The sequence below is a fragment of the Chanodichthys erythropterus genome, chromosome 8 (assembly GCF_024489055.1).
Source record: "Chanodichthys erythropterus isolate Z2021 chromosome 8, ASM2448905v1, whole genome shotgun sequence".
Taxonomy (NCBI): domain Eukaryota; kingdom Metazoa; phylum Chordata; class Actinopteri; order Cypriniformes; family Xenocyprididae; genus Chanodichthys; species Chanodichthys erythropterus.
In genome coordinates this window covers 41,287,840-41,305,042 of record NC_090228.1, presented here as the reverse complement: position 1 = coordinate 41,305,042, position 17,203 = coordinate 41,287,840, and the positions used below count along the sequence as shown (strand labels likewise).

Here is a 17,203-nt window from a genome sequence, read left to right as displayed (position 1 = left end):
TTTTTTTCTTTTCAGGGATTTCATTTTGCATGCACAAATAGCAACATCAGAGCATTAGGATTTACATATCACAAACCTGCAACGCAGTGAAAAACAGATTAATATACAAGGAATGAAATACTAGGACCACACACAATATAGATTATTTCACTGAAATAATTACCAGACTAACAAAACAAAAGAGAAAAACTGTGCTTTAAATAGCTGGTCAGTGGAAATGGCTGGTACATGAATCAATACCACAATTTCTCTTAGTTGTAACACCATTTGCCATATCTCATTTTCAGCAGGAGATGTAATTTTCTCTCCAGTCAACACAAGTAACAGTCTTAGTAAACACCAGTGGCCACACAGTCTGTCACTTCCTTGCCTCATCTCACAAGGTTTGTCATTTGCATCATTACCTAAATATCTGAACTGATCAATTCTTCGATTCAGTTCAATGTAAGTAAACTCTTTGTCAACAGTAACAAGATGGTTGATGCACAATGCAAGGTCAGAAGTAACAACGCCTTAAAACAAATCATGCCCAAGACAAGGAGGCAACCCAGGCTGACATACATGAAATATAGACAGGTTGTTAAATAAGGATTCAAATTCAATACCTCCTCTATGCATGGAATATTCTGTAAGGTTCTGAACAGGCCCTTTGTTTGGCTCTGGTGTCCAAGCTTTCAGCTTCAGTCACATGTGCTGAGGTAACAATGGATTCAGTTAAATTTACCTCAGTTGAATTTTTATGTTTTCTTGACAGGTGAGAGGTAAATGTAAATATTACTGTAAATTATGTATCACACTGCTTAAAGGGGCATGCCACTGTTCTTCCCTCTTTAATGTGCACTTTAAGATGAGAATAAAACTTTTTAAACTTTATGGTTTAAATTATACCCATTCAGTCTGAATGGTTAATGGTAAAACAAACTTGGCTTGCTGTCCCCACCCACCGAAAATAGAGCCTTTAATCCAGAATGGACAGACTAATTTCTGTTCATACTTACCACTGGGAGCACTAAACCAGTGTGTCTCATATGTTCAGAAACTGTGGCACTTATTAAAAGTGCCAATGTGAAACGTCATTATGACACAAAACATAAATGTTTTGAACAAACATGCCCACTCAAATCTGAAATGTAAATAATGAAAATAAGTAGTCTCAGAGCCCAATATGACCAGTCCACCAGGATCCCGAGCCACACATTCACTGCCCAACAACGTGCTTATGAGTGTTCCCTCAAAGTCCACAGTAGCACTACTTGATGGAAAGCAAAAACAAGTGCTTTGTGATAAAATGAAGCAAATACCCATGTCAGCATCATCTGCCACAAACAAAAGTGAAATATTAACTCAGGACGTGCTAACCCAGCTAGATGAAGCCATGCATAAGGCATCATGTGTAGGCTTAGCTGTGGATGAGTCCACTGACATGTGTGAGAATGTCAAATCTGTTAGTCTATGTCAGGTTTTTCAACACAAACCAGAAAGCATTCTGTGACGGTGTTACTCACCTTCAGACCAGTACAAGAGGAGAAGACATCTACCTGGCCATTAAGATGTTAACAAAGAGAGGAATAGAGTCAAAATAAGTGGTTTCATTAACCACAGATGGAGCCCCTGCTATGATAGGGAGAGAGAAAGGAGCTGTAGCAAGACTGAAAGAGGACAATCCTGAGCTTATAGCTTACCATTGCATCATCCATCAATCTGTCATCTGTGCCTCCCTTTCAGATGAGCATGCTGAGGTGATGAATACAATGATGAAAATGATCAATTTTCTCAGGGTATCCTCTTCCTACCATCATCGCATGCTTAGGGAATTCCTCAGAGAAGTCGATGCTCCAAGTGTGATGGGCATTGGAGTGTGTTGATTTTTAGTACCTTGCTCTTCTCTCTATTGATGTTGAGGCCCAGACTTGCTGAAGTTTAGATCATCCAATTGTGTCCATAATGTCCACTGGATGCCATTTCACTTCTGGGCTGTAGATGTCTTCATATCCACTCTATTGCCAGCAGGATGGGCAATAGTAAACAGCCTTGCCTCATTCCAGTTTGTACTAGAAAGGCTATCCTGCAGGTTATCCCTTCATAAGAGTTTTTTGATATCTGTGATCTTTTCTGGCACTTCACACTCTTAAAGTAATGGTTCTATTTAGAACCACAAATGGATCTGTCCCCCGCGTCATATATGGAACCCCAAAATGGTTCTATATAGAACCATTTTAATGAGTTCATTACAAAGAACCCCAATTGATCTTTGAATCCAACTAGATGTTTTTTTAGAGCCATTTAAGGGTTCTTTATTATTAAAATAGTTATTTATTATTGAATAAGTAAATATAACCAATCCAGAAAATTCAAAAAGCTTAAACTTATTATACAAAATATTAGTGTCATATTTAAAATTGCACCTCTGTATACTCTGTATTAGACAGCAAACTTTATTTTACATTTAGTACACTCAACCATTTAGTTTTAATTATTTAAGCAGTTTCAATTTTTAATAAACATTCATTTGCATACATACATAAACTTGATTATGTACTGCATGTTCATATACAGTCCTTAACTTTTACATGTATCTCTGAAATGAGGAAAAACAAATCATAAACAATTAAAACATCTATTAAATAGCACCACAATTTACACAAATTGACTGTACATTTTTAGTACAGGTATTGGTGTCATTTTGTACTGGCGACATCGAAGTTTAAGCATGCATTTTTGAATAAAAGTCATTGTGTGCTTAATGGCAACCGGGTACTGCACATTAAAAAGAAAATGTCAATGTCTGCCTCTCTTATAATGTTCACATTGTCCATTATAATGCTGACACTTTTAGCCTTGAGGGGATCAGGAGAGCTGTTAAACACTCCTGTAGTACCTTTGGGTGTTGGGTGTAGGACCTTTGGGTTCCTGTAAAACAAACATTTCAACTTTTGAGTGCTTTTCACCAATTAACAAAGTCATCAAATAGATTTAAAATGTCTGAATCTCAATTTACTCACCAACTATCTAGATGTGTATGACTTCCTTTCTTCAGTTGAACACAATCTTGAGTTATATTTAATAATATCCTGGCTCTTCCAAGCTTTGTGATGTGTTTGAATGTCAACATTACTGATGACTGAAGCAAATTAAAATGCTACCATGTCAGCTCCACTTTGATTACTTTGAATCTCATTGGTTCTTGTGACTGAATCGTGACAACACAGATATGACAACTAGGCATGCAACACGCAAGAATCAACGAGACTCATAATTATTGTTATAACTGTCCTCCACTATTTAAAAGGCACAGCTAATGATAAGTTAAGGGAGGGGCCCACCAACCACATTTAATATAAGCACCTTAAATACGGTTCGATCATGATCAACGAAAATATGAAATAAAGTTCGTACCAACACAGATAAATGTGTAATACCTGGACTATTATTGAGCAATATGTATGGGCAAAAACAACAGTAGGCATAAAGGCAATCAACACTGCAAACAAAGTGAATTTTGAAATGAAGAACCCTTATCTGTCCATTGTCCTTCCAGACTCCCAACTGTCCTTGGGTGAATGACCGTTGAACTTAATGAGGAGGATAAAAATTACGATGATTTATAGTTCAGTGAGCCTCAACCAATAATCCAACCTGTTAACCATTCACCATGTGCTTCTCCACAACCGCTTCAGTCCTTGAGTAGCGAATAATCCAAAAAGATCCACTATAAGGTTCTGTGTAGTAGACCCCCAGTGGAAATGCTCCTCACATCATTGTTGTACATATTAGTAGTATTTAACTACCAAATATAAAGAGTCCTTCTAAATAGAATGTACAAAAAATGGGAGCTAGCTTACTAACAAACCCATATCACACAGAGCAAACATGATAAACAAAATTACAAGACATGAATAAAGTTTTCCGTTTACAAAATTACACGAGTTAACTAAACAGAAAACACTTACTTGATTGAGCTTGAAACAATTGTTTCTCAATCTGGACTCTACTGTGTTGGAAATACTGGAAGAGAACGCCATGCTTCCTTTTCACAAAACAGATCTCCCTTCCTCTACTACCTCACCTGGATTTAAACTAGAGGAGCAGAGCACTTAGGGCCCCTAGCGGCCAGGAGTAGTACTGCAACCTTCTAAACCCATAGGAACAGAACTATGGACTGTTACATTGTTGTGGAGCTTATGTGCCACCCCATTTGGATGATATTTTCTTATCTATACATAGTCTAATATTTACCAAGATAGGTTGCTGTAATTAATCTTTTTCTCTCACTAAAGTACCATTTTGCTTTAGAAGACAGTATAAAATATTTAAGATTGAAACATCGATCTTAAAAACTGTTGCATCACTGATGGAAAACTAACCCAAATACCTTCTGTGAACAAGCAGAATCATTCTATGCCATTATATCCAATGGTTCTCTTCTACATTTTGTACTCTGAAATAATAAAGTCAGCATGTGTTTCATGTCAGGCAAATTAAATTTGTCCTTCGACATTAAATTTATTTAACTGAAGTTGCCTTTTGTTGTTGACTAAGTCCCTCAGAGTCTGTTTGTCCAGCACACTTCCTTTTGATCCCATACTTCTCCATTTGCAGGACGATTGAGGAGCCAAGGGAATCCTTTCTTTTTTAAATTTGTTTCTAAGGCATTCCAACAAGGTATCTTGAAGACACATTTATACTTTCTTGCAGACAATGAGGGGAGTTTGATCGCAAGAGCAAATAGGAACAGAGGTGGTGACAAAAAGGAACAGTTGGGGTTTTTTTTTGTTTAATTTTATACACTATTGATTTGCATATGGAGAAGAGACTTTCCTCCCTGGAGAAACTGCTGTTTCTTAGCCTGTTGGATTTTTCAAAAAACGTGGAGTACGATAAGACCTTTCCAGACACTGCATTTAACTCATTAAAAGAAATGTATGCACATTTTTCGATGATGTCCTTTTGCACAGCGAGCTTAAAGTATTATATACATCCCCTGAACTTGTAAAGAGAAATGTCTCTGGGTTGACCTTGATCAGGCGTTCTACTGGCCTTTGTAATGGCATGACCCAACTTTATAAACTCTGAGTTGTTTCTAACGGTGCCATCTACTACTGCGTCAGTAGAAAGAACATTTTCTGCATATTATAAAGTATTAAGACATTTCAGTGCAATGCTACAGGACAACCGCGCTTCAGTGGTCTTGCTCTGATGTCCATTGAAAAGCAGATGCTGCACCAACTGAAGACATTTGACAGCTTCTATGAGAAGGTCATAGACGAGTTCACAAAAAACAATCAGAGAATGAATTTTAATTTATAAATAAGGTTAGCTTGCATTTAAAGCCAGACCTGCCATAGTGTAAATTCTTATTTGTATGTTTTAGATCTCATTTGAGTGTGTTCGCCTATGCGTCGGTAAAAAAAGAGTATTACAAATAATAGAGTAGCCTATACAAGAAAATACATGTAATAAAGTTGCACAGTAAGGTGGCTTAATGTAGATCAGCATTTACAAAATTTCTAAGTTTTAACTTTTTCCTTCATAGAAAATCAATTTGAAGAGTTGAGTTGAGTTAAGTTGAAGAGCTTTTGTAGTATAAAGGAAAGTAAAAATCTTTCCCCACAATCTTCCGTTCAAGGACCATCCTCCAGACAACACACAAAAAGTCATTTTTCAGTTGAGCATTAAAACAAATGTTTCCCAACTAGGACTCAAGGAGCACATGGCAAGGCCATGCGTGCTTCTCAATATCCCTCCTCCGTCCTCCATTCTATGACCCGGAAATAGTGATGGGAAGTTCGGATCATTTTACTGACTCAGACTTTTGAGTCTCGTTCAACAAAATGAACGAATCTTTTTTCGAGTCATTTCGTTCATTTTAAACACGTGACAGACCCATACACTAAGCCAATGCATTCTGAGCCGGAAAGAGAACTGATTAGTTCATTTCATGAGTCTTTCGGGTTTTTGAGTCGTTCCTTAAACACGTGACAGACCCATACGCTATTTCTGACATTTCTGTCACTGTTTTTGTTACAGTTTCTTGAGGATCTGTGGTGTGTTATTATAAATAAATAAAGCCCTGTTATAAATAAAATATTGATTAATTTATATTTTTGACTGTCTATCTGTAAATAAACACTAGGCTATATAATAATATAATAATCCAAGCCTACAATACAAAGTATTTATAGCCTAGTTTGTTCATTTTTACTCCAATTTTGAGTTTGCTGTTATAATAATTGCTTTTCCCAGGCAGACTTGACATATTGGTCTAATATATGTATAAGAAGATTGCTCAAAAAGGACATAATGACATAAATTAAAAGCAAATAACATTTTGAATTTGAATTATTAATGTTAGTTTAAAACATCAAGGTTATGATAACTTCAGCTTTAACAGTTGTAACACAAACTCAAACAAAACTGGAGAGTTAACGGTATTTACTAATAAATATAATGTGCTTGGGTCACACAGCATAGCATATGGGTCTGTCACGTGATTAAGGAAGGACTCAAAAACCCGAAAGACTCATAAAAAGAACTAATCAATTCTCTTTCCGGCTCAGAATGCATTGGTAGCGTATGGGTCTACGCTATTGGTAGCGTAACGACTCAAAACCCAAAAGACTCATGAAATGAACTAATCAATTGAATCATCAGGTTAACTACTACTAGCAGTACAGAACCTGTAGAATATTGCACATGCGTGACTGAACGAACCACCCCCAGAGACGACTCGTTCTTCCCGAGTCACATTAAAGTCCCTCTTCCCGAGTCACAATAAAATTCAAAATGAACGAATCGTTCAAGAACGACACATCACTACCCGGAAACCAATCAAGCTCAGCCATCTTGTAGGACATCTCAATTCTCTAATTGCACTGCGAGGAGGCGACACGGCAACACGTTTCAGCACTAGGTTGCTTCTTATTTAACTGGATGTTTAATTTGCATTATATCCGTGCATTGTCGTGAGTCATGCTCTCGCTGATATCTGATGCAAGGAGAGTTTGAGTTTGAGCACGCGCATGTATCTGATCGAGAGCAAGGCCATTTGTGCTCGCGCATCACTTGGATGCACTCTCGAAGTTTGCCATTAAAATATTGCCTTAAATAAACTATAAAAAAGGGTTAAGATCGTGTCTGAAAGCTCCAATCGATTTTTTATTGGTTAAAATCAATGGAGAATGTCTCGTATTTTTCCGTGGGTGCTCGACCATTTCCGTGGGTTCTCCAGCCCCTGAGCAACCACAAGATCGGCGCCTATGTCTGACACAGTCATTTAAATGTGTACTTTACTTCAGCAACTTTACATCTCACATATTCAATGGGACATCTTGTTTTATTAATATTTATTATATATTTTTTTTAAATAACTTTAACAACATGTGGGTAGATCCCTCGAGTGCAGCTGATGATGCTTTAAAATGACGCTAAAGGGAGTGAGGATATACCATTTCACTTCATTCAATTCCTCCGTCCTCACATCTATTCCTTGCGTCCTTCCCTTGTATCCTCAACGGGTGGAGTTAAGACGTGAGGAAAGGAAGGATGGACAAATAAGAATTGAGAAGCACCCCAAGTCACAGATTTGTCAAGACTTTGTGCACCGAACTCAACATCCCCCTTTCCACACCTGAAGTTCGGGAAAAATGTCCATAAGTTGTTTTAAAAGTTAAAATCTGCATTTGATAAGAGACCAAAATAAACAAGATTTATGCATTTTGTTTGCCCTTTGTGTCATGTATATATGACTGTTGTACATCAAACATAATACATAATCTGGTAAATGTGCTGTCCTAGTTATAAATAAAACAAGCACAATTATGGAAACTGCCACCACATAATCCGTTATTTTGACTGCAAAATTTGATTGATAAATATGATATCATAAGTGCTTCAAAGCAAGCATTCTTGGGGAAATATTCATGAAAATATGAGGAAAAGAAAATGCCACAATGTCTCATTATTCTCTTATTTATTTATGTAGGATAAAGAGATACAAGGATCAGTAACAAGCTACACTTAAAAATGTATTATTTAACATTCTAGATTAAGATCCATGATTTTCATCTTAAATCGCAAGTTGAAGGAATTATTGGAATCACATTCTGCAAAGTTCCTGTTAACTTAAAGGAAACAGTAGGAAACCACTGAAAGTGTTGTAGCAATTCTCGTAGCTATCTGATATCCTCGTGCCAAACCCAAGTCTCACATAGACAACATCTCCAACCTCCAGGATCAGCACAACTCCATTCGAGGCGTTTAACCGTCCCTGAGCCTGAACATCACGTGCCGTAACCATGTGCTCTCCATTCTTATAAATAGATACAGTTGCTGGAATTTCACCAGGACCATGTATAGAGATTCTGAACATGTACGCTCCTTTCAGTGGGGCTGTGAAAAAACCTGAATGAAATAACAAAAGATACAGAATCAGCTGTTTCCTGTATGACTGCTCAATTACCAAACACACTGAGATAATTGAATTCTCTTCTACACATTACACAGCTGCAGAGAGGTCTGAGTTTTATGAATCCATTTCATTGATAATTACCTGTAAATGGGTCGTAGGCGTCCCCTATGTTTGTGAAGACTTTCTTATAGGCTAGTGTGGAGTCAGTGGTATAAGGACCAACATCTCTGTAGCCAGATCGTATCAGTCCAGCTGAAAAAGCTATTTCTCTGTCTGTTATTGAAAAACATAAGAAATATTGTTATATTACTGTATTACATTGAGAAAGTATAGACTGATTTGAACATCATTCAAGAAGGTTCACCTCTATTTTCCTTTTTCAACTCCTCCACTTGACTCAGAGTAAGATTTGACATTTCTGTGAAGGAATAATGATTCTGTTAAATGACATTTATACTACAATTTACACAATATACACTCAACATTTACACTATACAATGTGCATTTATGTTTTACTTTGAGGATCAATTGATAAAAGAGTGAATGTTTTGGTGAGGTACCTTCAATTTTCTTGCTCATCTCTTCCAGGATAAATGTCTGTTGTTCCCTCAGTTGCGTCTCTAAAGCTCTGATGTTTGCTTTCTGCTCTGTAACGGTGGCGGTCAGTTCTCTCAGTGCTGTATAGATGTCAGGGATGCCCATGTTGTATTTTTGTTGGCTGTCAGTTGAAGCTTCATCTCTCAAAGTGTCTGTTTGAGGTGGATTCTGTCTTCCGTCCTTAGAGCTGATCTGTTGACTTCCTCCATCTACCTGCTGCTGGACGACATACACAAAGGTTTCCAACAGCAGCAGTATACATACTAAAGCCTTCATTCTTCACTGATGTTTGTTTCCAGCTCTTGTTCTGTCATCTCCACAGCCTCTCATGTTCCCTTTATAGTGTCCTGAGTTACTGTCTTTTGTACATGATTTATATTGCACCAGATAAAAAAAATAGTTCGATTTAACTGTTAATCATTAGTGGGATGTTCCAGGCTCAGTAGATGTTTATCTCTATTCACAACATTTGTGACATTATGTTGATCTCAACAGAAAATAACTTTGACTCAATTTTTTTTTTAAATTTTTTTTATAGATCAGCAGTCGGCATTCTTGTTGGACAGATCACAGATATATTAGATAGATTGTCGGATCAGGTTAAAATCTCACAATTTAATAGTATTTATGGCACCTAATTTAATAAAACAGGCTGTTGTGACTGAGGAATGATTACCTCAAAATGTACGTCCATATGCAAGTTTGAGTGACTTTATTTAAATTAGATACATTAGCTATTATGACGTGTCAGTGATTATCCTGATATATTTCTGACCTCTGATATAGATGGTCACTCCACTCTCTAGAATCCATGTGAATATCTTACAAAAGTTACCAGGTTTACCAGTTTTATGACAAAAAAAAACTTTGTATGTAAATTTACACAGACAAAATTAAAAAGTGACATTTACACAATGTTTAAGTCCTGTGGCTATACTGTTGAAACAGTGTGTATTTAAATGTTTATTGCTTGGCCCATTTACATCAATTGTAAGTGCCTGACATTTTTTTTACATTTATTTCTGTGGTGATTGACATCATGCCACACAAAAAAAAGTAAATAATAATTTGTTACATTTAAAGCTATAGTATGCATATTACAGCTATTCTCAGCACTCTAAACACTGAACATAGAAGGGGGAATCTCCTCAACCACCACTAGTGTGCAGCATCCACCTGGATGATGAAGCGGCAGCCATATTGCGCCAGGAGGCCCACCACACACCAGCTTATTGGTTATTGGTGGAGAGGAGACACTGATGAAACCAATCAGTACGATTTTTAATGTTTTTAAAAGAAGTTTCGTCTGCTCACCAAGGCTTAATTTATTTAATTAAAAATACAGTAAAAACAGTAAGATTGTGAAATATTATTACAATTTAAAATAACTGTTTTCTATTTGAATATATTTTACAAAGTAATTTATTCTCGTGTTGCAAAGCTGAATTTTCAGCATCATTACTCCAGTCTTCAGTGTCACATGATCCTTCAGAAATCATTCTAATATGATTAGTTCCTCAAGAAATATTTGTTATTATTATCAATGTTGAAAACAGTTGTGTACTTTTTTTTTTTCAGGATTCCTTGATGAATAGAAAGTTCAAAAGAACAGCATTTATCTAAAATGCAAAGCTTTTGTAACATTATATACTACTGTTCAAAAGTTTGGGGTCAGTAAGAATTTTTTTTTTTTTTAAAGAAATTAATACTTTTATTCAGCAAGGATGCATTAAATCAATCAAAAGTGACAGTAAAGACATTTATAATGTTACAAAAGATTAGATTTCAGATAAACACTGTTCTTTTGAACTTTCTATTCATCAAAGAACCCTGAAAAAAAATATTGTACAATTGTAAACAATAAATGTTTCTTGAGCAGCAAATTGACATATTAGAATAATTTCTGAAAGATCATGTGACACTGAAGACTGGATTAACGATGCTGAAAATTCAGCTTTGCCAACACAAGAATAAATTATATTTTAAAATATTTTCAAATAGAAAACAGTCATTTTAAATTGTAATAATATTTCACAATATTACTGTTTTTACTGTATTTTTAATTAAGTAAATGCACCCTTGGTGAGCAGACGAAACATATTTTAAAAACAAACAAAAAAAAACTTACCAATCCCAAACTTTCGAGCAGTAGTGTGTGTGTGTGTGTGTGTGTGTCTGTGTATATATATATATATATATATATATATATATATATATATATATATATATATATATATATATACACACACACACATAAATATAGGGATGAATAGGGGGACAGAAGCCAATGGGCAAATTTGGCCAGGATGGCAGGGTTAAACACCTACTCTTCTTTTCTTTTTTTTCTTTTTTTCAAAGGACATCCAGGGATTTTTAATAACCACAGAGAGTCAGGACCCCAGTTTAACATCTCATCCAGATGGTGGGGATTTTTGACAGTATAGTGTCCCCATCACTATACTGGGGCGTTATGACTTACACAGACCACTTACACCCCTTCCAGAAGCAACCTAGGCTTAAGCTTAGTCCCAGCTTAAAATGCATGTTTGAGCTGTTTTATCTGAAAGCAACTTGCACTGACATACACTATATTGCCAAAAGTTTTGGGATGCCTGCTTTTACATGCAAATTGACTTTAATGACATCCCATTATTAATCCATAGGGTTTAATATGGAGTTGGCCCACCCTTTGCAGCTATAACAGCCTTAACTCTTCTGGGAAGGCTTTCCACAAGGTTTAGGAGTGTGTTTATGGGAATTTATGACCATTCTTCTAGAAGCGCATTTGTGAGGTCAGACACTGATGTTGGATGAGAAGGCCTGGCTCACAGACTCCGCTCTAATTCTTGTTCTATCGGGTTGAGGTCACTGCACTCTGTGCAGGCCAGTCAAGTTCCTCCACACCAAACTTGCTCATCCATGTCTTTTTGGACCTTGCTTTCATGTTGGAACAGGAAGGGGCCATCCTCAAACTGTTCCCACAAAGTTGGGAGCATGAAATTGTCCAAAATGACTTGGTATGCTGAAGCATTAATCATGCGTTCATGCCGTGAGCGGTGGCGAGCTCCGGGAAGACCGGTGCGGTGCATCTTGGATGGTGAGATCGTCGAGGAGAGTTGAAGTCAGGTCAACTTTATGGTAATGAGCTATGACGCAGTTCGGCTGCAACCAATCAGAATGTAAAGGTCCATGCTTGAGAGGATTCCAATTGGTTGCCACAACTTGTCATTTACTTTGACCCTCCCGCCCTCCCGAATGCTCAGTACAGCGTTGTTGGCAGGGCAGCCAGGGCGAATTTTGTCTCTCCAGCAGCGGAGTGCACGCACTGTTAGAGTTCCTTTTACTGGAACTAAGGGTCCAGGGCCAACCCCTGAAAAACACCCCACAACATAATCCCATAATCCCCAGGTGGCAACCTATCACAGTACCACGCTTGAATTCACTGAGCTCCTGAGAGCGATGTTGCGCGCTTCTATAACTGAAACTTGGCAGCCACACACATACAACAAAAGTGGAGTATTGAGAAAAAAGATCACCCATAATCTTTTTTTTTTACTATTTTGTTTTTAAAGCAGAATGTTTGGCAGGAGAGCCTGATGACAACATCGATTGTTTTTCTAAAGTCAAGGTTGATCGAGATTGTCTCATTGTGAAATCATTCCTGCATTCAACAGGTGTGTGGTCTCGCAGTCTGGTCGAATCATCTAGTTTGTGCGTTCAGAGGATTAGAATGCTAAAAATCGGTTGAAACTATCATGTCTGTGGTCTACCATAGTTTTAAAATCGGTTAAGATTTGAAAATCGTCTAGTGTGTCCCAGAACTAACTTTAAACCCTACTTAAGTCTTAATAAATAAATTGGGACATTTTGTGTACATATTCTGGTGCTGAATGTATGTAAAAGCTATCAAAACTCCTTTTCTTTTCCCTTTTCAGTTCTTGTCTGATTAAATCAGTCATGTTGTTTGCCAAATTGAACAGAATTTATAACAACTGGGAAGAGGATATGTTTTAGATTTACCACCCATCACATGTGGACACATATGACCTGTGTGTTCTGTAAAGCAAAGAGGACAGCCTCAGGCAAATGCAAGTATTAATAAGAAAAAAATAACTCGTATAACTTAATATCTATCATTTGCATTCTGCCTGGTATAATTTCTTCATCTCTAGTATCTTGGATTTGTAAATCTGGAAAAAATAAAGAGTGCTACTCCATAGCTAACATTTGAACCATGGCTAAGAAAAGCTTTACCTTTCCATTCACCTAGCCATTGTGCCACCTGATTATTTATATCTGTGTTTCAGCATCACAACATTCATTTTGGATTCAAAGATCCAAAGTTTAAGGATGTCATGATGGTGACTATTAAAAAAAAAAGAGATAAATGACATCAAAATGCAAGATACATATTTTTTTCTCTTTTTTAAAAAAAATATCAAACCTTCTTTACATTGCAGTTGATCATGCCTTTTAACCTTTGCTATTTTCACGAGGCGATAACACTCAGGTCTAAAAAGTTCTCAGAAGGTAGATTTTTTCATTGCAGTTTTACTTTTATGACATCACTTCAAATCAAGGAAAAATGCCTCAATTTGTGGTTTGCAAGATCCTTTAGTTTAATCTAGAAAGTCATTAATTTGCTTTACTGTGTACAATCTAGAGTCAAAAGACTGCTTTATTATTTTCTATTCCTGTAAGTTCCTTTTTCATTTACTGTCAGCAACCTGGAACAAGGACATTATTTTGTCCAATATGTTGCTCAATTGTTTGCAAATTAGATGGCTTATCTGTTTGTTTGTTTCTTTGGACATGTTTGTCTAACTTGCCCTTGCTATCCACACAAGATCATGTCATCTGAGCTAAATATTGTGTAATCTTTGCCTTCATTTGATAGCTTTACAGCCAAGTGGAGTGAATCTTATTGTGCATTCAATATCTTGTCGTATATCGCTGAAAAGTCATAACATGCTTGATATCCGGATGTTTCAGAAAGAGTGGAATAATTTTTATTGGTGCTGTTAATCTGCCATATATTTTCAAGAACGCCTTGAATAGTTTCGTTCTTTACTATGGGAACCACAAATTAACCATGGTTTTGATACACTATAGTTTATGGTATTTGTAGTAAAATTATTGTTATACAAATAGTAACCTATCAATCCAACAAAAAAATTATAGTCAACACATTTTTAAAGTCACAATATGCAGTAAAATATCCAAAAACCACTAGGCCAGTGTTATATATCTTGTTCACTTGAGTACTTACAATATGAGAAAATTGCAATTTTAACCAAGACTCCGGGACGTGTGAGGAGTTGCCTGTCAATTGCGTCGTACCTGCGTTTCCCTCAGTTTCCGGTTTTATTTTGTGGAAACCATGGAAACCCCAAAGACGCTTTAATATATTACATGTTTTAATAGGCAAAGGGAACAACTGTTTTGATATATTTATAGACAGAAAACTAATTATTGTTATATAGCTCAACATGGTCTTATTGTTTAAATCTAGTTTTCTTGATTTTTTTGCGAGTACCATGCTTTACCATGCCTCAGAGAAAAACACTATTTTGTCAAATAGCTAACATAGCATAATCAGATGCAGCTTTATTTTTAGTAACAGTAATACAGAATTTTCTCCATCATACAATACGTTTTAAAATTAATTGCATGCCATTTATTAACACAAGCCACAAGCGATTAATATGATATTCTAAAATCGATCTATTTTACTGCAGTGTGTAACAAGTGTCTCACAGCAGCTGCCGAGCGAACACTCAGAGTAACGTCATATCATTTTCAACACACTCAAATGTATCTAATATGATAAACAGAGCTGCGTTTCCTCATACTCATGACCAGAAAAGTGTAAGCAGCGCCGACAACTGTGGCATAATAAAAGTTCTGCTGCTCGAAGGCATGTTTTGTGCAATCGCTCCAGCGGCCTCGTTCAGCTCCCACAACACTCGGTCCTGCTCTGCTTCATACTACAGTAACGTTAATGAACGCATCCATGAACATGATTTCTGCCCGAGTCCTATCCCAATTATTTTCCACCGGTTGTGAGGTGAAGACCACATGTCCCAAGATTCCGTGTTTAAACTTGGCGTCATCAAGCTACGCCTTTGTTTTATTTTTGTGTAGGCCTTTATCAACCTCTAGTGGACAGAATTTTTTACATATTGTACCTTTAACCATTAATTTTCATAGCCTATGTATTGACAACACATTGCAACTTTCTTGCATTGCAAACTATTGTTTATCTAACTTTTTATACATGCAAATAAAACTAGCGAATAATACAAATTTACAAAATAATCTCAGTGGGCGCGATGCCATTTTGTCCGATGACTTTATGATGAGTTTTTTAGTCTCATGAGGCATGACGCATTTTCATTGTATGACTGAGGTTTGAGGATGTCCTAAAATGTACTCCTGTCTTACAGTGTCTTCTTTATTATTTTACAGGTGAGCAAAACTGATTCAAAAACTTGTTTAAACGAATGTAAAACTGTATTTCAAAGATGTGTTTACTTTTGAGTTACTGAGACTTTCTTAATACGTATTCAGTATTACTAGCTTATGTATTCGATATAAGAGAGACAAATATGTGAATCTGAATCATGAATACATGTCAAAAGCGTTCATTGATGTTTTAAAGAGTTTATAATGTTGATTGTTATAGAATGAGAAAGTTTAAGTGAGTTAAATGTGCGTTTGCAACTTGGTGACAAAAAACAAAACATGGTGACATACATGTAAAAAATGAGGATTGCATGAAATGAAATGCTATATTCATTTGTGACAGTCTAAAAATGAGGTTAATGTCTCATGAATGTTATGGTGATGTGAAATACATGACGTTTGTATTGTGAATTGTTGAATGTATTGTGTTTGATAGTAATATGTTACAGGACTAAAGACGCAAATAACTCTTGAAAGGTCTTTAATGTAATATAACTGTCTTTATTCGTAGTTCCAAACGTAGGTTCGGGAGGAGCCTAAACATTCAGTCCAGTCAATCATCATTACGAGCGTATATAAGCAGCAGTCACTGCGTCATCCCAGTGCAATTCTTCCAGCATCCCTCCTCTATTTCTCTTATTCTCTCTCTATGCAGTACTGTTATAGGGGGGTTTAACTCAGAACTCGAACCGAGCCTCAGGTTCCGTGTGATTGGCTGTTTGCCGCATGTCACATTTTCAGGTGCACCGCTTTGCAAAATCTGGAGTTAACAGAGAAAATTTATACTGAGAGTTGTGCAACAGTTGATCCAGATCTAAACCAGGTTGGATTTATCTGGATTTGTCAACTCCAAACCTACTCTGAAACTCAGAGTTTATTCAACTAGCTTCATGCAACAGGCCACAGGTGTTCAGCTTAATCAACCTGACTCAAAAAACAGGTAACACTTTAAGGCTCATGTGGGAAAAACACACTATATATGTACACACACACACACACACACACACACACACACACACACACACACACAGATATATATATATATATATATATATATTTTATACAACAGTTCTGTCTGGTTCTCGAATCTGATTGGCTGATAGCCATGCGATATTTCAGTGATAACAGCACTCCTACTGCCTTTTCACCGTTTGTATCACTCCGCTTGAAGTGACCGTCATGGCGGCCGATCAAATCAACCGTAATTTTTACAAATACTACTTCTTGCACCACGAACTGTAGTTTTAATAGTTTTTTAGGCGAGAATGTAGTTGTTTATACCTGAAATATGTGACTCATATTTAATAACAGCGCCTATTTTACAAGTTGTAATGTTATGACGTTGTATTGTTTTGACGTTTTCGGAGATGCGAGCTCGAGTGCGTCAGTGCTTCTGTAACCGCCGAGAACAGCTTCATCTCGGCCATGCCTCTGGGATTTGCCGCTGGCTCTTATAGTGGTTAAACATGAGACATAATTCAATTTGAGTACATAGAACGGGCAATCTTTGGTCTTATTAATCTATTATTTGTTCCAGAGCAAGTCGAATTGTGCTATATTAAATTTGATAATAATAAACGTTACGTTACATATTTATATAGCATATTGGCTACAACTAGACGGGACATATCAGACTCTTCTCCGCTCTTTAAATACGTAAAACATTAAACTTTATACACATATGGTTTTTTGAGTAAAGAAAACGCTTTACAATTTTTTTTTTCAAACATCAGA

At 36.5% G+C, this 17,203-nt stretch overlaps 1 protein-coding gene and 1 long non-coding RNA gene across 2 annotated transcripts; both read right to left on the bottom strand.

The window, feature by feature from the left end:
• Window positions 1-2,564: 2,564 nt before the first annotated feature.
• Window positions 2,565-4,040, bottom strand: LOC137024986 (uncharacterized). The gene is made up of 3 exons (XR_010895809.1): window positions 3,951-4,040; window positions 3,003-3,806; window positions 2,565-2,910 (listed from the first exon to the last, which is right to left on the bottom strand). It is a non-coding gene; the product is annotated as an uncharacterized lncRNA (long non-coding RNA).
• Window positions 4,041-7,952: 3,912 nt separating this feature from the next.
• Window positions 7,953-9,348, bottom strand: LOC137024983 (uncharacterized). The gene is made up of 4 exons (XM_067392971.1): window positions 8,968-9,348; window positions 8,772-8,825; window positions 8,549-8,680; window positions 7,953-8,400 (listed from the first exon to the last, which is right to left on the bottom strand). Exons 1-4 carry the CDS (start codon window positions 9,278-9,280, stop codon window positions 8,117-8,119), a joined length of 783 nt encoding a protein of 260 aa, XP_067249072.1. The 5' UTR covers window positions 9,281-9,348; the 3' UTR covers window positions 7,953-8,116.
• Between the last annotated feature and the right edge of the window lie 7,855 nt (window positions 9,349-17,203).

Coding starts and splice junctions, on each gene's coding strand:
- LOC137024983 (XM_067392971.1), bottom strand. CDS start 9,280: ATGAAGGCTTTAGTATGTATACTGCTGCTGTTGGAAACCTTTGTGTAT. Junction 8,826..8,967: donor GATGAGCAAGAAAATTGAAG/GTACCTCACCAA, acceptor ATTCCTTCACAG/AAATGTCAAATCTTACTCTG. Junction 8,401..8,548: donor CGCCTACGACCCATTTACAG/GTAATTATCAAT, acceptor TATTTCATTCAG/GTTTTTTCACAGCCCCACTG.